The sequence below is a fragment of the Misgurnus anguillicaudatus genome, chromosome 9 (assembly GCF_027580225.2).
Source record: "Misgurnus anguillicaudatus chromosome 9, ASM2758022v2, whole genome shotgun sequence".
NCBI lineage: Eukaryota > Metazoa > Chordata > Actinopteri > Cypriniformes > Cobitidae > Misgurnus > Misgurnus anguillicaudatus.
This window is the reverse complement of record NC_073345.2, coordinates 1,416,898-1,441,327: the sequence shown is the minus strand read 5'-3', so window position 1 is coordinate 1,441,327 and position 24,430 is coordinate 1,416,898. Positions and strand designations below refer to the sequence as shown.

Genomic DNA, 24,430 nt, shown 5'->3' with positions numbered 1-24,430 from the left:
ATCATATTTTATTTAAATGACTTACAAGCTAAAAATAAAACCTTTGTCATACATGTCAGTATTTTGGTTTTGGAAATGTATTAACCTCACTCATTTGGATTATTTTTAGGATGGATGTTTACTTACATCTGTCTCTTGATGTAGTCCTTTAGCAGGTCTTGGTCCACAGTATAAAGATCAGTACTGCTCATGTTGTCATAATAGTAGGTAACTGTGCTGTTGAACTTCTGACCATAGGCACTGTCTTTGCCACCATATCCTTTATAGCCATAGTAGTCAAAATGACCTGATGAAATGTACACGATATTAGCATTTGGTATAACATACCTGGAGTCAAGCAAAGAGTCAGTCACAGTGAATCAAGATGTGCGGATTACATTATTCCAGTAGCAGCTGAGATTAAAAACAGGGTTCAACAAAAAGGATGACATGCTTGTGAGGTGCCCTTCATACTGGGCATATTCACTGTGGACCAAATGTAAAGTTTGCCAGCATCCCATTGCATTTGTTTGATTTTAACCTCACTCGAACCCTAGTGTATTTGTTGCCCATCTTAGTTCATTATAAACACATATGGTGAACAAGGTGCAACAGTTACAAACTGAATCAGGAAGTGTTCCAGTGGACCAGAGTTGTTTAAATCTTTCAAAATGATCTATAATAACTAATGAATACATGGCAAATGATCTAAGGCCATTCCTCCATTCAGAACCTCACACATTTTCCCTGTTACTTTATATTTATAACCCTGCATTACAGAAAGTCAAAACGTGTTTATTATTGTGTTATGTTATTATTTTGTTTTATGGTGCAACTGTATTTAAGTTATGAAGGTTTAAATCAAAACAAACCAACTGCAGTTGAATTGATATTTATTGGATTGCACAACCAAAAAACTGAGTTATCTCGTTTTGCAACGAAACTCTTCATTAATACATATTACTCTCAAATAGGGCTCGGTATTGCACCAAATTTGACGTTTTGATTTGATCTTTGTATATGGATTCAATCCAATTTCGATTCAGTACAATATCGATCCATTTTTCATTTTTAATGCAATTTTTAGATTTGCAAACATGGAATTTATTTGATGTGCTGTCTTGGGTCTTAAAGTGAGTAGTAGGGATGAACAATCTTGATTTTTCATGGCCGGTTTTTATACCGATTTTCTTAAGCAAATTGGCCGATTCCGATCCGATTTCCAATTTTTTTCTTATCATTAGTGATGCTCCGATCGATCGGCCGCCGATCGTAATCGGCCGATAACGGCATTAAATGACGCGATCGGCACTCGCTAAATTTGCCGATCTCATGAGCCGATTTTTCTGTTTACTTTTGTCATCATAGCGTTCCTGATGCGGCTGCAATTAGAGACCATTTTACACAGTGCAAGCATTTTGTAACCCATTGCTCATGTGTGACGTGATTTCCCTCTCTGCCTTTACAGAGATATGCGCATTTTCTATGAGGACGCGCAACACACACATATCTGCTACAAATGAACAGCGTATACAACACATATCTATCGCGGACAATTGCATCCTCGTGCCGAAAGTTTATTACTTGCATTCGTTTTAAAGTTTTGAAGGTTTAAACATCTATTATCCTCACAGCTGCTCTTGTTTGCGGACTACGAGGACGCGCTCTGGTCCTCAGCGCAATGCGTCTTCACATCCCTATCAAACAGCGTATACAACACATATCTATCGCGGACAATTGCATCCTCATGCCGAAAGTTTATTACTTGCATTCGTTTTAAAGTTTTGAAGATTAAACTTCCATTTTCCTCACAGCTGTATTGTTTGCGGACACCCGCCGCACGCATACACAGCAGCCTGTCATCAGTGCACGTGAAGAGAACGATCTCTCCCACGCCTTAAAGCTACAGTATCCTAATTCATCTCTCAATAAAATTACTCTCTGCTCATCATTGAAGAACTGTTATACTTCATTCGAATGCGTGTATATTTAATTCATACAGTAAAGACTGTGAAGTGTTTTATTTTAATAACTTTTAACAGACATAAACCTTTTTAAAGGCATATTACATTTCTCTTTGCAAGAAGAAATATTTGTTGTGCTTATTTATTTGATTCTCTATAAAAACAAGAATATACCTAATTTATAGTTAGTTTCATTTCTACAAATGGTGTAAACTCTGCTAGATTATAGATAAAAGATTCCCATTTCACTGCCATTCTGTGATCGGCGATCGGCAGATCATGATATTGGTGATCGGTAATCGGTGATCGGCCCCAAAAATGATGATCTGAGCATCTCTACTTATCATGCAACAACAAGAAAGAATGAAAGTATACATAAACTAAATGTTTATTTGGTATTTAACAGGCTAAACTTGGTTTGCCTATTGAAAACAATAACTGTAACCATCTAAAATAGAAAACAGCAGTAACTGTGCAGTAGGCTACATTTAATACAAACATAAGTGGTTAAATGAGACCATGACATGGATGGTTGAGTGAGGGTTGATGGTCTTGCCTGTTTTGCATTATCAACAGACTTTTGATACTTATTGTGTTCTATCAGGTGATGAACTTAAATGTCTGACCAAGTTTGTTGTGGTGAATGCAGGGCTTTCAGGTTTTATTTAAAAGTTTGGAGTGAGATAACATCTGTTAGGGGAGGAGCCCCTCTGCCCCACCAAATTCTCAAGTTTTTGCTAGCAATGTTACCTATTATTCATAACTGACCAGCACAAATATAAATTATAACAATTGGTAAGTCTGATAAAAGACTTAAATAAATTGCTCTACATATTAAAAAATACAAATGAATCAAAATTAAAATGAAATCTGTATTATATACATTAAGATTGCGGCACTCGCCATCAGCGTGTATTTTAAGCTGTGTTAAAAGGGATAGTTCACTTTAAAATGAAAATTCTGTCATCATTTACTCATCCTCATGTTGTTCTAAACCTGTATGAATTTCTTTTTTCTGATGAACACAAAAGAAGATATTTTGAGAAATTATGCTAAACATACAGCAGTAAGTGACCATAGACTTCCATAGTAGGAAAAACATATTTTGGAAGTGTTGTGATAAATGACTAGGAAAATATTTTGATAAATGATGGGAATCACACAGTTGATGGTATTAAATTCCATCATATTTTTTTTATTCCTACTATGGAAGTCTATGGTCACTTACTGCTGCGTGTTTACCATCATTTCTCAAAATATCTTTTGTGTTCATCAAAAAAAAGAAATTCATACAGGTTTAGAACAACATGAGGACGAGTAAATGATGACAGAATTTTCATTTTAAAGTGAACTATCCCTTTAAGAGAGATAAGGTTACATGTTCAGTACTACATGGCAATAATAATGAAATACGTCTCTGGTCCATTCATTAATTTCCTCTACGTTAGTTTCAGGTAAGCTAAAGCTTCTGATTGCAAAGCAGTTGGGGAGTTTTTTAATAAATCAAGCATAATTTAACATGTATTTGGCTATATTCAAGACACCCGCGTTATTTACAGCATTTATCGGATCTTGCTCTTCTAACTTTCACTCTGTGCGTACACGCGCCGCGCATCCACGTGATTGACATCAGAGGAGCGCGAGAAAAACTTGAGACGGCTAAACTCGACAGAGAACTTCCCTGCGACTCGTCCATTAATTGTATATAGCAGGAAAAGTTATCAGTCTTTTAAAAATATAAGGTGTGAGTGTTTAAACAGACTGAAATGCGTGTATCTCACAGTGAATGCGTGAGACTTGAGAGCCCTGCGAATGTACTGTTGTTTATCTCCGCGATTAACTTGTCCTTTACAGACATTGCAGCTTGCAATCTAAATGTCCTGCGCACATCTTTCGAAATGCTTTTACACAAAAGACATGTTTGCGAATGATAAAAATTTAGTCTTTGCACGCGTGTGCACTTCCGGAAAAATCGGCAGAAAAAAAAGGCCGGTTGCCGATCGTGCAACCACCGGCCGGTTCCGATCTCTGGCCGGTCAACCGGTGCATCCTTAGACAGTAGCCTGCAGCTTTCGGTGTCAGAAATGTTGATTTCATACAAATATATTTACATTTAATACAGATGCCCAAACATTAAAACAAGATTAGTATTTGTCATGTTCTGAATAAAAAGTAGTTTAAAACCATTATTAACTGTCTGGTTTCATTCAGGAGCAAAAATCTGCCTTTAAATTTGACAAGAATAAAGATTTGTTATTTATCATGATAATTATCGATATCGACTGATATGAAAAACATTTTCTTGATAATTTTTGGCCATATCGCTAGGGCTGTCGCAGTAACCGCAATCCTGTGTTACCGCGCTACTGAGGAGCTTAACCGCGTGGATGACAAGTAACCGCAACAACCACGCGTTTCACGTTAAATTTATATAGCTATGCCCTTCTTGTTTTTCACATCATGCATGTATAATTAAGGCCAAATAGACTGAAAGAGTTAAGAGAGTAACTTGTTTTTTGTAAATTTCAATTCAAAATGTAATACTATACTATTCATGTTTTGTTAAATCATACAGTGAATGTGTGAAGAAAGTGAAACTAAGATGACAGAATAACTGTAGCTTCGTCTGCATCTATGCAGTTTTAAAGATTAAAATTACTTAATTTAACTGATCAACACCAATACAAAGAGCCATAATATAACTGATTGCTTACCAGCATTAAAACATTTATATTTTTTTCCTTTTTATATCTACATGCAGCGTCCGCTCCGTGAATGAGGAAGCTGCAGCCAATAACGCCGTTGCGGGCCGGTGGCTTTATTAGTATTAATTGACTGAACACTTGACTCTTAACTGGGCATTTAGATATGAAACAGTATCTGCGTGAAACATTATAAACATTGATGATCATCTGCCGACTCGACTGTTTCAACACGTCCACTATGTTGCAGAGAGTCCGCTTAATTAATGGCTTTTCGTTCGGTCCGCGTGAGCTACACGTTTTTGTTCTGTACTTTTTACTTGCATGTATTTCTACATATTTTCGACCAAGGAACACACAGGATATAATGTTAGTTGTTATAGATAGCATTTAAGCTCATTCCAAAAGGAGGACAAATCGTTGACTAAAAATGATCTATCCAGCATAATTTAGCCAAAATAATGATTTATTCGTTTTCATACTTTAGATACACGTTAATTTATCTACTAATATACAATTAAATGAAGGTGGTAAAACCACATAGCGCGCTAGTGAGCCACGCAAAATCAACGCAAGGGAAATTCCTTCACCGCGACAGCCCTACATATCGCCCAGCCCTACTTAGACCTATACTCAATATTTTTTTCAAAAAGGTTAAACTTTTTTTTCAAAGCCTTCTTTGCTCACAGATTCAACATTTTTATTAACCAAGGATGCCGATATTATTGGTGTGTGCTTTAATCAGAGGTTCAGTACAGCAATGGGTTAGCATGAGAGCTCTGTTTTAAATGTCCCATTTTTTTCTGTGTTTTTGAAGCTATGATTGTGTTTATGATGCGCAATATAACATGTTTATGTTTCGTGTGTAAAAAAACAAAACGCAGTATTTTCACACAAGTTTCACTGTCCTGAAAACAGGCTGATGTCTTCCTTGTTCTATGAAGTCCTTCCTTTAGAAATACGTAAAGAGTTCTGATTTTTGTTTGTTTAGTGTGTTGTGATTCGACAGCAGCTTAGCTTAGCAAAGCTGTTAAGCTAAGCTGCCGAGTGACTTATTGGGTGGAGGTTAGTCGGAAACTCTTATGACGACGTCATTCAAACAGGAAGTAGAGGGCTGTAGTCCAAACAAGCCGTTCACTGTAGGCTTTGAAAGGGGAATTCTAATAATACATTTTAAGCTTTAATATTTTGCAGGTATTACTTATGCTTAATGCACATTGCCTCATTAAAAATCTTTCTATCAATATTTGATTTCTATCTGACACATCTGTGGTCTGTCTTAGAAGATGGGTAGTAGACATTAAGGTATTTCTCTAGTTTTTGGATGAGGGATCATGTGTTGCTGAACTTTGTTTTTTACCTCTGCTAGCACCTCTGCCTCGCCCTCTTCCTCGGCCTCTACCACGACCGCGACCTCTGACACCTGTTCTGTATGGTGCGCCCTCACTCTTCACACTGGACACCTCGTCATGGTCATCCTTAAACTCCTGATCATACTTCCCGCTGTGCCAGTCTAAAAACACAAGCACAAAGCAAGAGGTTGTTAGAGCAGAAAAAGGGTTAAAATGGGTGTGAGGCTTCTAAAAAAATAATCTTTACTTTCCATAGAATCTTAATGTTTTGCAATATGACACAGATGAGGAGATAAACTACTTATTCTATTTCTGACAAAGTGAAACATTTGTTATTAATTTATTATTTTTTATTTTACTTTTATTATCTCATTGACTGCATTAAAGAAAACTTGAAACGAGGGAGATACCTCTCAAGTCATTCCTGCTGTTGGGGGAAATCCTATGGCCATCATATTGCCGTGTGTTATTTCTGGAGGCCGAGCGCTCACGCGGACCCTCAGACTTGACTTCAATCATTAGAGGCACCCACTTGTGTTTGTTTCCTAAGTAATACAATTACTGGTTGAAATATATTTCTAAAATATACAATCATTACATCATTTATATTTCAAATCAAGTCCCTATAAAAGAAACCCAATAAACTAATGAATGTGTACTTTAGGAAAGTTATTACACCTCTCTTTTTTTGTCCATTTTTTGGAGAATCATCATCATCAGCGTTTTTCTCCTCTCCAGAGTCATCTGATTTAGTTTTCAGGTTTTCCTTACTTTCTTCATTTTCCCTTTTTCCTTTGGATTCTCTTTTGAACAATGACTTCTTCACAACCTGAACAGGTGTTTAAAACATATACAAGTCAAACCATATCCCTCCTATACTTACATGCTTTAGCTAACCAACTACTATATAGATGGTGTCATTGAACGCACATGCGTTGTCACAGTTACGCGTCAGAAAAAACTTAACTTCCGGTCTTTGTTTGTTTAATGGTCTAAGTAGTGCACTCTGGGACAAATACGTAGTTGAAAACAACAAATGTTTTGGTTTCACATAGAGGAGACAGGGATCATGGATCACCGCTATGTGAAGGAAGGTGCGGCAGCCGAACTGTAGCTAACATTGTATACACTATATTAGTACACATTTTACACAGTAACGTTAGCTTAGTGTAATTTTTGATACGCTTTAGCTAAATTGGAACTAAAGTAATCTACTTTATTTTGTTTGTTTATTTTGCTTGTTATCAGAAAGAAACTACTCTTTCTGATAAAAAATAATTTTTATCAGTTTATTTTAGAGGGAATATTCGAACGTCATTTTTGAGCCATGTTGACAGCCCTATTCAGTAGTACAGTGCTTTCGGCACGGTGCACATGTGCACAGAATGACCGAATGCAATGGTTTGTGTGCGGAAAAAGGTACATTTTCGTGTTTCCACATGAACATATTAAGTGGGGGAAGTCTCCGCGTTCAGTGCAAATCCCGACTTGCAGCTGATTCTAAAGTTTTCATTGGTCATGTCAATATGTCAATCACTGTACAGATTGCCTACACCAAACACTGATCTCTAAACCTACCCCCCGTCACTGTTACGTAAACCAATGAAATCAACTGCAGGGCGGGATTTGTGGTTTGGCGAAAAACAACACACATTGCGCGCTGTACAACAACATACACGGTGCGCTCGATAGCTAGCGTCATGACCAATGCAGACAAGCCCATAGTAGGGTTGCTGTGGTGACAGAATTTTCCCACCGGTTAATCAGCGCGTGACAAACACGGTGATACCAGTAGGGGCTTATAAATGCGCATGCAGACGTGCGCATTTTACTTTCACTTTTGAATTACGCAACTGTTTAAATGCAGCGCTTGTGTACGCTGCGTTAAATCGCGTATGACTTTGGGTGCAATGCGAGTGCAACAGCTGGTTTTATTAGGTGCTTGAGTCAATGTGCACAGGTAATTCTCACAGAACCCGGCAGTCCCAAGCAGAGCAACCGGCTACTTCTCCATAAAGCGTTGCTTGAATAATGGGTTTATTATTTTTCTTGATGAAAAACACAACAACAAAATGATCTAAAACATCATATATGTATATTATAACAAAAACGAGTAAGCACGCGGCTCTGCCATCGTCTGGTCAGTCATTTCGCCTCTCGAACTCTGACAGGAATAAATGAAATCTGACACCTGCTGCTCTGTGACGTGACGCACGTTCAGCTCAGCTGAATTCAGGCAGCAGACACATTCAGTGTTTGCTCTCTAACAAAACTAAATGATTTAATTACAAGAAAATATCAAAACGATGGTGAAAGACGATGTCGCGGTTAGCAAGTGAGCTAACCGGTGAGAGGCCACAGCACCAATAATCACCGGTTCACAGACTATCACGACAAGCCTAGCCCATAGACAGTATAGTCAAGCCGCAGCTTGAAGAGCCAACCATATCATTAAGGTCTCCTGTTTGGGAGCACTTCGATTTCCTGGTAAAATACATTCCTAGCGAGAGGGTATTTTTTATGGCTGGAGACATTGTAACTGCCAGCAGATCTGCCGTTTCCATAGACAATGTGGACAAGTTAATTTATTCGACAAAAAACATGAAAGTTGAATGAATCTTAACAGGACTTCAGCCTGGAGCTGTTAAAGCTGCACTTTAGACTGTGGAAAAGTTCTTAAAAATCTGAGCATGTATAAAAACTGACACTGTTGATTCTGCACATTCCACTTTAAAAAAGTTATATATTTGATATGACAAGGCCTACAAGCTGGGATTGGTAATGCTGCACTGTAATCCATAGTTATGTATTTATATTTTTCCTTATATTTTATCATATGATATTGGTTTGAGATGGAGAGTGTTTTAGTGGAGAACTTCGCAGCAGTATAGTACAGCCCTCTACTACCGCTGCGTCCGAAAACTAAGGCAGCTGACTTGTTGACTTAAGAGGCATGAAGGCAGCTCAGAGAAATGCAATTCGGACAGCCATGGATTCGGACATGCCTTGATGCCTTCCTGTCTTGCAATAGGGTTTTCGGACGCATTTCAGTTCAGGGAAGAGAGCGGAAGAATGGCTGAAGCAAGAGACATTTACCACTACTACAACCATTCGCTGAAGAGAACAACGCGCTCGGAATCACAAATAAAATCTGATAAATAAAGGAACCGAACCAGAGTAAATACTGGCACTGCTTTTCATCACTGGAGACAACTAATGGACATGAAAGAAATGAGGTTCGACTCCGAAATGACAACATTTCTTTTCGATTGGTAAGTAAGATGCTGTTAGTATTTCGCTAGAAGTTAACTTAAAATAGGCCTTGGGATAACCTATGCTCAGCTTGTACATGAACTACGGCTTTGTGCAGTAAATGTGGCTCCATCTGAAAGCAGCTGATGGCGATTCACTTTTAATCAAGACACCGGCTTCACTGACGAGAAGCGCAATGACTATCACATGCAAATTATCGCACATCCTTAGCTGTTAGCGTTTAATAGTTAGCTCCACCCACAGATCCGATCCGGTTTTCACCCGTTATCTACCATGCTGATGCTAAAATGTAACATTAGTTAAGAAGCTTGAAATGTCTTCGATGATAATGAACACCAAATGGACGCACGAAACGTAGTGGAAAACATTGCAAATTTAACGAGACCGAATGTTTTTTTTGTGACTAATGATAACTTACTTAGTTGCTAATGTAAATCAAACCACTTTCTGGAGGTATACTGCCCCGATCTGTTTGGAGTGTGGAGTATGAATAGATTTTTTTTGGAGGACATTTTAAATGGTCCCTTTAACTGCTTGGAAACGCAAGGCACGACGCACTGCCCTTTAAAAAAAAGAAGAACAGTGCAGCGCGGCTTTTTATATTGCTAGGCAACGACTGAGTCAGCTGTCTTGTCAATCAAATATTGAAGCGTGAGCGCTCTTTTGTAAACTGTCATATTAGCAAAACCTTTAAAAAGAGGGAGCTTGCTTTGAGCATAAGCGCACTTCTCTCTGTCCCACATACACGCGCTTTTGCATCTGTCTGAAGTCTAAATATAAACTAAAATAGGAATCCTTATGTATAGAGGGTATGCACTGACATCACTTTTCCACATGACCATGTGAGAGCTCGCCCAGTTGAGTGGCAAAACGTTCAACAAAATGGCTGGTTTTCATAGGGGCTGCTGCGAAAATTTCAGTAAAACTGACTATTATCAGGTTAAATTGAATTTAGTTGGACTTGATAGCAGAGGTGGACAATACTTAGTTACATTAGTTACATTTTCCAAGCATCTGTGCTTTATTAGGATGTTTGTATTGGGAAAAACATTACTTCACTACATTCTAAAGCATATAATCATACTGTGTATTGTTTAATATTGCATATAAAAATTTATTTAATACCCAATTACATTTAAATTGTGTACTTTTACTTGAGTAAAGGTACGTTAATGTACTTCAATATTAAATGTAAAACAAAAATGTATTATTTATGAAATGTAATAATTTTTACTCTATGGTTTCGAATATATGTTTTCCTAAAAAAAAATACAAATACTTGAAAAAATACATTAATAAGTAGAAAGAAAAACCTCTGCTTGATAGTGACCCTAGCAACTTATGGACGTTGGAATGAACGATCAATTTTCTTCTCCTTTCGGTGTTTCTTGGTAGAGAGCTCAGAATTCTTGTTAATCTGTTAGTACAGTCTATCACACAACAGCGGTTTCTCATTTAGACGCGTTTTCACAGTGTTTTCGCTGATTTCACAATGCAGTCAAATTCTGCCTCCCTGTCTTTTGCCACTCAGTGGGCCTAACCACAGTAATTTTCGCCAAAGGTGACATCACGTGCATACCCTCTATTTTTTTTTCAGTTTAATGCGTTTCATGCGAGCTTTGGCAAACTATCCCTTGTTTAAAATATAACCTGCTGCATATTGGCGCCTCTCTCACTCTCGCGTACGTGCAGAAAGCTGCGCTCTGTCCGAAGTCAGACCACTAGGTAGTAATCCTGTTTATGATATGCATTTCAAGGAGTTGTAGCAATACATCTATCGTGTTTAAAAAATGATCGCGTTCCGCTGGACCGAGAGCACCACTGCTTGACACGTGTAGCCTTCTGCAACAGCACTAAACAAATGCATTGCATAGTTTGTATGTGCACACGCTTGTGTGTGCGCAGGTGCATGTTTTTACAGTCATTAAGTAATCAGAAGGCGAAGCACTGCTACTTGGGCGGAGTGATTTACTCGCAGCACCCGAGATGCCCCTGGTGAGGAGCAGAGAGTTCGGTCAGAGTTGTGCAAATCACTCCACCTATGTAGCAGTGGTTTGTCTTCAGAGAATAAAGTTCCCAGTATGTATACTGTTAAAAGATCGCTGTGTCTCATATGACCTTGCTATTTGTACACGGGTGACTATACAAATCACAACACATAAATAGGAAAATTTCGCTATATTTTGTCACTTATTGGGAGCAGCATGCTAGCTGAAGCTATTTACTTCCAGTCTTTGTGCTAAGCTAAGCTAGCGGGGGCTGCGTCAGACAGAGTTACAGCACGCAAAGAGATGAGAAAGGTATGTATGGACTTATCTAACTCTGGGGATACGGTGAATAAGCTAAATTCCTAAAATCTGGGCGTGTTCCTTTAAGATGCATGTCAAACGCATTAACTAAAGTCACAACATCAAATATATTAAAAACAATTGACACGAGACCATCAAAACATTAATAAATTAATAAAATTCGTATTATTTTGATGATATTAACCACTGCAGTTATTTACTATAGTGTGCTTAAAGGCCAAATCACACTGATCACAGCCAGCAGACAAATCTGTTGGGTCAGTGTGACACTATCGTTGGCAGTTGTTGGATCAAAGTAAATGAGACTTTAGAATGTTGGGTTTGATGAAGTTGGTTGTTGTTGGATCAGTGTGAATTGGCCTTAAGAGTGAGGACAGAAATGTTGCTTTTCACCTGAAATGATTTTCAAAAATACCTGAACTTCCTTCGTAGCAATCTCTCCAGGTGTTGGCCAATTATTTGCATCTCCAAAGTCCCCAACCTTCAAAATTATTTTAAATGTTACGTCACCAAAAAAAAGTAATGTTCCTAATCTAGTAAATAGTAATATAGTAGAAGTGCTATTGTGTTGAGTAGGTAAACTGAAGTGATTCACATACCTTTCCACCTCGCCTTGTTCTCGTATTTCCTGCCCTTACAACCTTGGTGGGAACAGATTGTTCTAAAAAAATAAAAAATAAAAAATAGAAGCATGACATTTAATAAAAGTTAACACTACTTGACAATGTCCTGTTATACATGCAATTTACGAAAATTGCGTCACTCACACTGTACGCGGACCCTCAGGTATGTGTAAAAACTGGACTATACTTCAGCCTTTACACTGTCAGCATTTTAATTTTGTAAATGTTCTAGAAACTCTCTTGGGAACTAAATGTCATTTCAAACTTATCGAACTACAGTCAAAAACAATTCTTTATGCAGAATCTGAGCCTCACTGTCACTGACCATAGGGCGAGGGGGAGGCGTGTTAATTTATGTGAAATACACGATTAAATGTAATTTGATTGAATGGTCGCCTGTAGTAGATATTGAATGCCTTGGACTGAACGTTTGGTTATCCCCTGAAATGTCATTTATTTTAAGTTGCTTGTATCGTCCTCCTTCATCCACTATTGCCTTTTATGACAATTTACATAAATTGTTAAAACAATGTCAAGAAACAAAAGAGCTCATTTTAATGGGTGATTTTAATATAAACTGGGGAAAAATTACAGATCGGAAAAAACATAACAGACAAATTTAATTTGTCACCCAGTTGGTTCTTGGTCCGACCCGCATCACTCCAATCCACCCAGACGCAAATTGATTTAATGTTCACAAACAGACCGGAAAGGATAACAAAATCATATAATTTATTAACAGGTTTATCTGACCATAATATAACACTACTGGGAAGGAAACTCACCAAAAAACGATTTAAGAACAGAACCACTCTTAAACAATATCATCTGAGAACTACACCCAAAAATGACATGGACAAATTCAAATTCGCTTTAAAAGATGTCGCCTGGACTAGGGGTGGGCGATAAACCGGTAGACATAATTAACCGGTAGAAAATTGTCAACCGGTAGAGATTTTGGACTATCGTTTCTATCGAGGTTACGTGCCCACGTCACGCTCCTGTGCGCGTGGTCGCGAAAACGTAACGTTTGTACACGTATTTAAGCACTGCAGTTTTAAAACAAGTTATTTTAAGCCATTGAAACACAGACAACAGATCTGTATGCGTGCGTTCTTTCTGTGTGTCAGGAGCGGACAAGTCGCGCAGCCGCTGCTTTTTCTGTCTGTGAGGAACGCGCAAGTCGCGCGACTGCTGCTCATTAAGCTCGCGAGCATTTTTCCCGCTTTATTGGCCTTAAATACATATATGCGTCAAAATTCCCGTCTTTGCAAGCATCCTCATAAACACGACCAGTCAGGTCTTAAGAGAAAGTAAACAGCTAAAACAGAAAGCGCATGTGTGACAGTGTATTGGATCTGGACGTTGGTCTTAAAGGGGAAGTTACCTAATTTTGCTCCCGTCTGTCACTCGTGTTAATCAAACAGCATTGAGAGAAAATCTCTCACTGCTCCTGATTAAATCACTTTTCTACCTTAAATAAAAATATGTATAGGCTTATACATACATGCATAATTATTTATTATCATTCTTATATGACTGTTTATCTTCAGAGAGCTTGAGTTTTGTTTGCTTTTTATCTTCTTTCTATGCTTGTATATGTTTTTTTGTGAGAAGTATGAACATTTCTATGGTATTAAAGATTTAAACCTTATTAAAACATAAAAAAACCTCTACCGTGATACATATCGTTATCATGATATAAAATTAATCCTATCGTGATAGAAGATTTTGGTCATATCGCCCACCCCTAGCGTGGACTGATCTTTTGACTAGTGAAGATATAGAGAACAGCTGTAATCTGTTTTCAAGTACTATTAATAATATAATATCCTTATATAGCAGAAGAATGTCACATAGACAAAGACAGAAAACTCTCTACCTTGGCTTAATGAGGATATCTGGAAACAGATGAGGGACAGAGATTCCTCACTAAAGATTGCACTTAAGTCAGGATTTAGAAGTGATTGGTATAGTTATACATAGAGCCCGACCGATATGCATTTTTTGGGGCCGATGCCGATACAGATATTAGGGAGTAAAAAAAGACCGATAACGATATATCGGCCGATATTCTTTATGTGCATATTATAGTACAGTACACATATACTACAGCAGTGTTTCCCAACCCTGGTCCTCGGGCACCCCCTCCCAGAAAGTTTTAGATGTCTCCTTATTAAACACACCTGATTTAACTCATCAGCTTGTTAGGGACACGTCTTTACCATTTTGGAAGGAGGCTGATGAGTCGAATCAGGTGTTTTAAATAAGGAGACATCTAAAACTTTCAGGAAGGGGGTGCCCGAGGACCAGGGTTGGGAAACACTGTACTAAAGTATATTATACTACTACAGTACTGTACATAGAATACACTATACATTAACAGAATATACTATATATAAATACTTTTTTGTAATGATCACATCACTCACAAATGTGGTGAACAAACACTTAAAATGACGTGATAAAGATATGTAATATAGGCAGGTGTGTTTTACAAGTTAACAATAAACTATATTATCCAAAATGATTCTGATAAAAGTGCACAAAACAGTAAACTTGACTTATTATAAATAACTTTAAAACACAAACAAAACAAAATACATATAACTTAAATAATTGTCAGTTTTGACGAGAATAATGTTAACGTTATATTGGGCTTATTTTAAAAAATAGAAACTTATAAAGTCATTGTTTTTTAGCTTTACAGTAAGTTATACTTCACAAATTAAATAGAAACTTACCGTTCAGACGACAATGCTTGACTTACTGACAATATAATGATGTAGGCTTATGTTTAATGTACTGCACAACGTTTTTATAACAAGAACCCACAGTGTTCTGCCGGGACTTTAAACTTTTATAAAACTAAAGCGTCTGCTCTCCGCCTCTTTTATTTAAGAAAGGGTGTAAAGTTGCGCGAGCTTATTTAATCAATTGCTTTGAAATGAGCATGTAACAGCACAAGCAGCTGTACTCCCACAGACTGCGCGTCAGTTTAAGCGCGTCCTTTCTCTGCCTCGCGTCATTTCTTCCGCTTGCGTTTTAAACAACTCGCAAGTGGACAAAAGCGACGGATTAAAAACACCAAATGTAAACAGGAATGTGTCTCTCTCGCACACTCATAATCCAATCGACCAAAGTGCATCTTAATACCAGGTGTATAATGTTGTAAAGAAACCGCGTGACTGCCGCCACCTGAACTGACTGAAGTGAAAGGGGTGGGGGATTGGCTGGTGTCACTCCAGTGAGTGACCTGGGTCGCCATTAGCAACCAATATGGCGCGCTCTGCTGGCCAAACAAGTACTTACATCTTTTAAAAGCATTTAATGTTTTTTGAAAGGGACGTTCATATCGGCTTCATATCTGCGGCTTATACGCCGATACAGATATATCTGCGACATGCTCATATCGGCCGATACAATCGGCAAAATGATAAATCGGTCGGGCTCTAGTTATACATCCTCCAGAAATAAAGCAGTAAGGAACATAAGGAAAGCCAAAGCAGATTTTTATATAAAAGTAATTGATGGTGCAAAGGGAAATTAATCTGGAAGAATCTTAATAAATTAATTGGGAAAGACACTCAGCACTGTGGACCGGCAATTGAAATGAAATTAAATGGATTTATTATCAGAGAAGATGACATTATAGCAAGCAGTTTTAAAAAATGTTTTATTCAGTCAGTTGAGGAATCGCCACAGAATTGCACTGCCAGTAAAATAGTGAGCATTCCTATTAATATCGACAAACTTGTTTTTAGAATTGAGAAAATTAGTGAACTTGAAGTAGAAAATACCATAAATTCATTAAGGAATTCAAAAGCTAAAGATGTCTTTGGTCTTGATTCTGTTTTTTTTAAACTCATAAACAGTCTTTAATTAAACCTCTTACACATTTAATCAATTTATCAATTAAACAAAGTATTTTCCCAAGTTCCTGGAAAACAGCTGTGGTAACCCCCATCTTCAAGGCCGGTGATAAAACACTGGTGGAGAATTACAGACCCATTAGTATACTACCTGTAATATCCAAGGTAGCAGAGAAATGGGTAGCGAAACAGCTGACTACTCGTCTTAGTAAAGGCCATACACCACTGCACCCAATGCAGTTTGGTTTTAGAAGTAACCACTCCACAGTAGAGCCCTGCACGGGCCAAAAATCTAGGCCCTGACCCGGCCCTGGCCCGAGACGCTTAGGCCCTAGCCCGGCCCTTGTCCGACAGCTAACAGAATTCTCAGCCCGAGTCCGACCCGAGTCCGAACTTTTTAATTCTCCCCATTAGGAATCTGTGTCCGCAGATATAGTCACTGCATCGCGTGTGTTTGTGAGTAGATGTCTGTGCTGTCTGCTGTGAGGTTTTTATGAGAGAAGCACAAACTTTTTAATAGCCTATTTAATATGTAAAACTTGAATTTGAAATAAAACTTTCTGCGGAGAAGTTAATGAGTAGGGATGCTCCGATCGATCGGCCGCCGATCGGTATCGGCCGATAATGGCATTAAATGACTCGATCGGTGCTCGCTAAATCTGCCGATCTCATAAACCGATCTTTCTGTTTACTTTTGTCATCAAAAGGATCCTGAATGCGGTTGCAATTAAAGACATTTTTTACGTAGGGGGTGGCTGAACGCAGACAAGCAGCTGTGAGGAAAATAAAAGTTTAAACGCTCAAAACTTTAAGACGCATGCAAATAAGAAACTTTTGGCATGAGGATGCAATTGTCCGTGATAGATATGTGTTGTATACGCTGTTTGATGGGGATGTGAAGACGCCTCGCGCTGTTTACCGGAGCGCGTCCTCATACGCATATCTCTGTAAAGGCAAAGAGAGACATACAAATCTGCACGCTGCACATGAGCAACAGGTTGTAAAAATGCTTATGATGCTTTACAACCTGTTGCTCATGTGCAGCATGCAGATTTGTATGTCTCTCTTTGCCTTTACAGAGATATGCGTATGAGGACGCGCTCCGGTAAACAGCGCGAGGCGTCTACACATCCCCATCAAACCGCGTATACAACACATATCTATCACGGACAATTGCATCCTCATGCCAAAAGTTTCTTATTTGCATGCGTCTTAAAGTTTTGAGCGTTTAAACTTTTATTTTCCTCACAGCTGCTTGTCTGCGTTCAGCCGCTGCCCACACACACAGCAGCCTGTCATCAGTGCACGTGAACAGAGCGATCTCTCCCTCACGTCTTAAAGCTGCAGACAGTAATCTAATTCATCTCTCAATAAAATCACTCTCTGCTCTTGACTAAAGAATTTTTATACTTCATACGAATGCGTGTATATTTAATTAATACAGTAAAGTCTGTGAAGTGTTTTATTTTCAGTACTTTTAGGAGACATAAGCCTTTTTAAAGCCATATTAAATTTCTCTTTGCAGAATAAATATTTGTTGTGCTTATTTATTTGAGTCTCTATTAAAACAATAATATACCTAATTACTGCAAGTAATATAACAAAGGCAACATCCGTGGTATTATTTTATTTAGAAAGATTGTAACAGTTAGTCATAAAAAAGCTTGCATATCAGCTTTAAAAAAAATCGGTATCGGAATCGGAATCGGCCGATCACGAAGATTACAAATCGGTGATCGGTATCGGCTGCAAAAATCCTGATCGGAGCATCCCCATTAATGAGATCTCTATCGTCTCTCTTGCTACGTGACGCGACAATTATTTATTATTTCAAATCCGTTTACAAGATAAATATATATATACATTGTGTTGTTAAACTGATGAAATTATCTTGCTATATATGCTACATTCATTATGAGAAGCTTTTTCTTTTTAATCTTACACTGTAGACAGTAATATATGTATATTATATAAAACTATGGTCGTGACAGCACATTATCCATTATCTGTTGGTTCATGTTGGTCCAGTTTAATTCAGGGTAATCCTTTAATAAAATGTGTAATATAATATATATATAAAATATAATATTTTATTGTTTTGTAATATTCACAGCGCACATTCTCTCAGATCATTTTAAAACATTTTAAATCGTTCTGCAAAATTCCGCATAGATTTTGCAAAAGAAATCCAAAGAAATAGCAAAAAATAACTTACACAGCTTGTACAGCTGTACTCTTGCAGCAATTAAAGCAGTTCAGTTTTGTTTTAAATGGCAAAATAGTTATATTTATTTTTTATTTACATTTTAGAGCAGTTTTTGTTTGTTAAAGTTTTTATGATAACTAGTGGTTAGCGGCCGACAGCAAGTTGACGACATATTTGATGAATTGATCCTCTCAAATCAACACTTCACTTGCCTATAATAACAACTATATAAAATAAATATTTTCAGCATATCACAATGTTAGTTTAAACGTTTATTATCAACACACACTATTTTTAAAAAGCGAAGGCAGGTTGCTCTGCTGCTCGCAGTTGCAACGGGTGCAGAAATAAAAAAGAAAAAGGGCTATACAAAACGAAACGAAATAAACATGAAACAGAATAAACATGCATGCTACCTTATCTTACAACTTCGCTTTTGCATATACATTTTTTTAATGTAAGGACTTACCACAGAACATTCATGTATCCATCCAACAGTTAAACTAATAAAAAAAAGTCGATCCATACACAAACAAGAAATAAAGACACAGCCTTCTTACACAAAATTAATACAGGGAGAAGTCTTTAATAGATTATGTCTTGGATGCTGTCTGCATAGATTATGTACAGTATCCAAGGTTTTAATCTAGTACTCCATTTATAATTTTTCCTGGTGCGCTAAAGGTCCTGCTGTTTAAATACGCTGTTAAAACAGCTGCATTGTAAATGTGTGGCTGTGCATAGCGGACTCATGCGGTAGGTTAAACATCTTCCAATGTTTGTTTTGCAATTATAAATGTCTGTCAAAAGATTATTTTAATTAAATTGAAAACTATAAAAAGATGGAGAAGCCTAAATAAGCCCGAGGTCCGGCCCGCGGATCTGCTGTGACATTAAAATTGGCCCGAAACCCGACCCGAAGGGCGTAAACAGGTCGGGCCCCGTCGGGCTCGGGCTGAAATGCAGGGCTCTACTCCACAGAAAAAGCAAACTGCGTTCGTATTGAGAATATTAAAATGAACTTAGATCCAGGAGGCGTAGTGGGTGCCTTATATTTAGATTTTAAAAAATCATGACACCGTTGACCACGACGTTCTTTTATCAAAACTATCTTATTTTAACTTTTCTGGGAATGCAATCAAATGGATGAAATCATACTTAACTGACAGAAAACAATGCACACACATTAACAATACTCAATCTACCTATCTAAACTGTAAAATAGGTGTTCCTCAGGGATCTATTCTGGGACCCCTTTTGTTTAGTCTTTATATAAATGACCTACCCACTGTTTGTCCATCAGTACTAGGGATGCTCCGATCAGGATTTTTGCAGGCCGATACCGATCACCGATTTGTTGTCTTCGTGATCGGCCGATACCAATGCTGATACCGATTTTTCAAGCTGATATGCAAGCTCTTTGATGACTGTAACTTTTAAAAAAATTTCTAGATAAAGTAATACCACGGATGTTGCCTTTGTTATATTACTTGCAGTAATTAGGTATATTATTGTTTTAATAGAGAATCAAATAAATTAGCACAACAAATATTTCTTCTGCAAAGAGAAATTTAATATGCCTTTAAAAAGGCTTATGTCTGTAAAAACTAATGAAAATAAAACAGTTAAGTCTTTACTGTATGAATTAAATATACACGCATTCGTATGAAGTACAACAGTTCTTTAGTGAAGAGCAGAAAGTGATTTTATTGAGAGATGAATTAGATTACTTCAGCTTTAAGACTTGACAGAGATCGCTCTGTTCACGTGCACTGATGACAGGCTGCTGTGTGTGCGCGCGGCGGGTGTATGCAGACGAGAGCAGCTGTGAGGAAAATTAAAGTTTAAACGCTCAAAACTTTGAAACGCATGCAAATAATAAACTTTTGACATGAGGATGCAATTGTCCGCGATAGATGTGTGTTGTATACGCTGTTTGATGGGGATGTGAAGACGGGTCGCGATGTTAGGACCAGACCGCATCCTCGTAGAAAATACACATATCTCTGTGAAGGCAAAGAGAGAAATGCAAATCTACACGCCGCTCATCAGCCACGGTTTATAAAAATGCTCTCACTGCGTAAAAATGGTCTCTACGTGCAGCCGCATTGAGGAGCCGTATCATGACAGACAAAAGTAAACAGAAAGATCGGTTCACGAGATCGGCAAATTTAACGAGGACCGATCGAGTCATTTAATGCCGTTATCGGCCGATACCGATCTGCGGCCGATCGATCGGAGCATCCCTAATCAGTACACTTACAAATGTATGCAGATGACACAGTCCTCAATGTGCATGCTAAAAATAAACAACAAGCTGCACACCAATGGAGTGAGGCCATGAGCAAGGTGTCGATTTGGCTAACTAATTCATGCTTACACCTAGGGCTGGGCGATATGGCGTGAAAATTATATCTCGATATATTTTGATATATCTCGATAGCCGAAACATATCTCGATGGCTTTGCGTGGAAAATACCCTTCCCAAAAAAACTATTGCAAAACAAATATGTCAAAATCCACAAGGGCTTTTTTATTAAAGTGCAAAGAGGTAGTTCACGTAGGAACAAAGTGCTTCTGCAACATTTAAAAAATATATACAAAAATTATACTTTAACTAAGAAAATACATATCGTCTTCTTTTTATTAAAAAAAATAAAACAACTCAACTTCAGATATTAAGTTTTTGGTAGACGATGACAATTCTTAGTGTTTTTTCTGAAAACCCTCAGGAGATAATGCTGGGTACACACCAGAAGATTTTTTACATCTTATAAGATTTTAAAAATGTGATGGACCACAAACTTGAGGATAAAAAATCCTAGATTTATCCATTTTGCTCCTATAGTGTGTGGTGTGCCATTATGTGTTAAAGACAGCACACCACACACAAACAGATTTTTAATCAGAGTCTCGACTGTGAACACAGGAAATCCCACAAAATCTCGCAAGACTTCAAAACAAGCATGGCGGACGATATGCAGGAAGACATTTCAATGATAGTGCTTGGAATAATTTTTACAAGACACGTTGTATAAACATTCGTGCTGTTGCCACAAATCAACAAGCTGATCCTCCATCTCTACTGTCCACATCAACTTCACTTTGGCTGTTTCTCAATCCGAAGGCTGTAGCCTGCTGAGGTCGCATATGCAGGCTGCATTCGTCATGAAACCTGGTTTATTCAAGTTAACTGAGCATTACATTCACAAGTCATAAGTTTATTAAAACAATATACGATGAACAACGAATAATAGCCAATTTTATATATTCTGAATTAAGACAGTCTTGATGACGTATATACAGCCTGGAAATGCGACCTACGGATTGAGAAGACTGCTTCCGTCTTCCCTCATCTCGCTTTCTGATTGGATATGGTTTCGTTTCACGTGATAATCTCAATAGCGTGCTCGCGTTTGTCCTCGTGATTCCCCACACACATCAGGATTTCATGTTCATGTTGAATATTTACGATTCGCGATCGGCGCGGCTCCGACGTTCTTCCGAGCAGGTTCGGACACTCTTAACACACCTCACATGAAGGGACAATCAGATAAGATAATCTGTGAAACTTTCGCGATACTCGGGACATAGCTAGGATTGTCGGAAGGGGGGAAATCGGCCCAAAATCAGCCCGATTATCTTTTGGTGTGTACCCGGCTTAAGGGTATTTATCCTGGAATAACAGGTTTTAGGCGTTTTAGGAGTAAATGGGTTAAATATGAGAGAAAACACTGTTGTTGTTACATAGAAAACTACAGAACACATGCGCTTGCACACCGCATTATAGGGAGAGAGAAAGCTCTCACATCAAGAAAACGTGTGTGTGTGTTTGTGAAGCACTACTGCTAACCTTTGTTTAGTCATGATAAACTAGATCAGTCGTCTTCTCTGTCAGTAACATCCGTGACTGATGACATTTACGCGAAAAAGAAAGTATACGGAGAAACGGATATTAAAGTACTGCCACCTTTTCACTGTCACCAGAGAGAGACGTGCACTGTCGAAGCGCTTCAAGCAACGAGAGAGAGAGGGGGGGGGGGACGCTGAGCGCTCACAACAATGAATTTAAGCCGTTTTAAACAGTAAAATATACATGTAAATGGGAATCATGGAAGATCTATTCACGGTGGCCAGTGTTGATTCCGCGACGGGCGCCGCCATGTTAAATGAGACACGCGAGGGGAGGGGGACAAATGCAAAAAGGCGGGGGCGAGCACAGCACACAGAGAAGGCAAAGAAGCAATGTGGCGAAATCAGAATTTAATATAAACATTATATCGATATATATGATGTCAAAATCCATTTCGAGTTTGAAAAATATATCGATATAGTTTGAATATCGAGATATCGCCCACCCCTACTTACACCTGAACATAAATAAAACAGTATGTATGTACTTTTCAAAACAAGTTACTATGACTTCTGACCCTGAGCTAACCGTTAATCAAGAGATGGTTAGAGTGGTATCGGACTTTAAATATCTGGGAATCATCCTAGATTCACAACTCACATTTAATAAGCATGTAAAAAAGATTGCCAAAGTTGTTAAATTTAATCTGACAAGTTTTAAGCACATAAGGCCATATTTACTAGGGGTGGCATGGTTCACAAAACCCTCGGTTCGGTTCGTATCACGGTTTTTATGGTCACGGTTCTCGGTTCGGTTCTTGTTATTATTTTTCTTTTACTTTTTAACACTCCAGAAATGCATTATCTTATTAATGTATTAATTATCCATAATTTAGGATACAGTATTAAAAAAGTGATATCATGTAATCATGCACAAACTGAATTTGACTTTAAGCACATAATTGGGACCATCTCTGAGGAAAGCCAGGCGAGATTATGATACAGCAAGAGGGAAGACATTGATGATATCAACATGCGTTTCATTTATTTGGCAACAAAAGATAATGTGTACTGCCATCTACATGAACTTATGTGCCTTTTTAGCACACAAAGATAACTTGCATTTATCAAAATGCCAACTTCAGTGTAGCTCTATGATTTATCACTGAGAGGCTGCTTAAATACTGCAGTATACGAGAGAGAAACATAACGTTTACACTAGGGATGCTCCGATCGATCGTCCGATAATGCTTGCTATGTTTCTCAATGAAATACGGTGAAATTCCGTTACATCCAAAAGCCAGGGGACGCTCTCGTGTAGAAACTCAAAATGCGCTGTAGACGAAGAACAATACACACGCAGCTATGATGACACGCAGCTCCATGAAATGGCTGAAGGATATATTTATATTGCTGTTCTTCAAACCTTTTCAGGTATTTTAATAAAGAATATATGATAATAAAGAATATGTTTAATAATTATGTTTAACGAGTGTTGCTTTTTTAAATGCATGTTATAAACGACTCAAACTAACAATGATTTTAGATCGATAAGGACTTACTGATCAAAAGCCGTAGTACATGAAATAGCTGTAATAAGATCGGTTGTCCGATTCAGAATAGTGATCGGCCACATATTATTAGTGGAGATCGGCATTGATCGGAGCATCCCTAGTTTACACCTGTAATATTTAAATCCATCTCTTTTGTCCACTTTTGACTACTTCTGTCCTGATTACTTTGAGGGGCAATTTTCCGCTGTCATCATAGGTAACATGATATAAAAAAAATCCACACAGCAAACTTCCTCCAACTCCGGGCAGACTTCCTTTTCTCTCCCATAACCCATAACATAACCTGCAGCACTTACACTCCAAACCAGTCACCTCTTCTTTCGCGCGAAAGGGAAACACGCTATCTGAGGTCACATACAGGGCATGAGGCTACATTGCGCATGCCATGAACCGTTGAACCGTGCGACGCACACGCGCTCCAAACCGAGACAAGCGAACCGAACGCCCCTAATATTTACCAATGAAGGCTGCAAAGCTCTTCTGGCATGCAATGATTATTTCACATTTTTCTTATTGTTTAACTAGCTATTCACAAGCAAATAAAACAACATTGCAACCATTGGAGTCACTTTATAAACAGGCATTAAATACATTGGACCGTAATAGGGCTGGGCCGTTTTGGATTTTTTCTTACCACTGAAAATTTATACTGTATTTTTACTGATTTTTGTATTTTAGGGTGCCTGTTACGATCTGGCTAGGGACAACAGATCCAGAAACTCTG

General features: G+C 38.0%; 1 protein-coding gene across 2 annotated transcripts in view; it reads right to left on the bottom strand.

Annotated features, from left to right (window-relative positions):
* The window catches only part of larp1 (La ribonucleoprotein 1, translational regulator), a 63,712-nt gene that overhangs the window by 21,442 nt on the left and 17,840 nt on the right, over nt 1-24,430 (bottom strand). For both annotated transcript variants that reach the window (XM_073871014.1, XM_055179670.2), the window contains 6 exons: nt 12,179-12,240; nt 11,995-12,060; nt 6,676-6,826; nt 6,408-6,542; nt 6,006-6,158; nt 127-286 (listed from right to left, as the gene is read on the bottom strand). In XM_073871014.1, the coding sequence (XP_073727115.1) occupies nt 127-286; nt 6,006-6,158; nt 6,408-6,542; nt 6,676-6,826; nt 11,995-12,060; nt 12,179-12,240 (727 nt within the window). The remainder of the gene's footprint in view (nt 1-126; nt 287-6,005; nt 6,159-6,407; nt 6,543-6,675; nt 6,827-11,994; nt 12,061-12,178; nt 12,241-24,430) is intronic.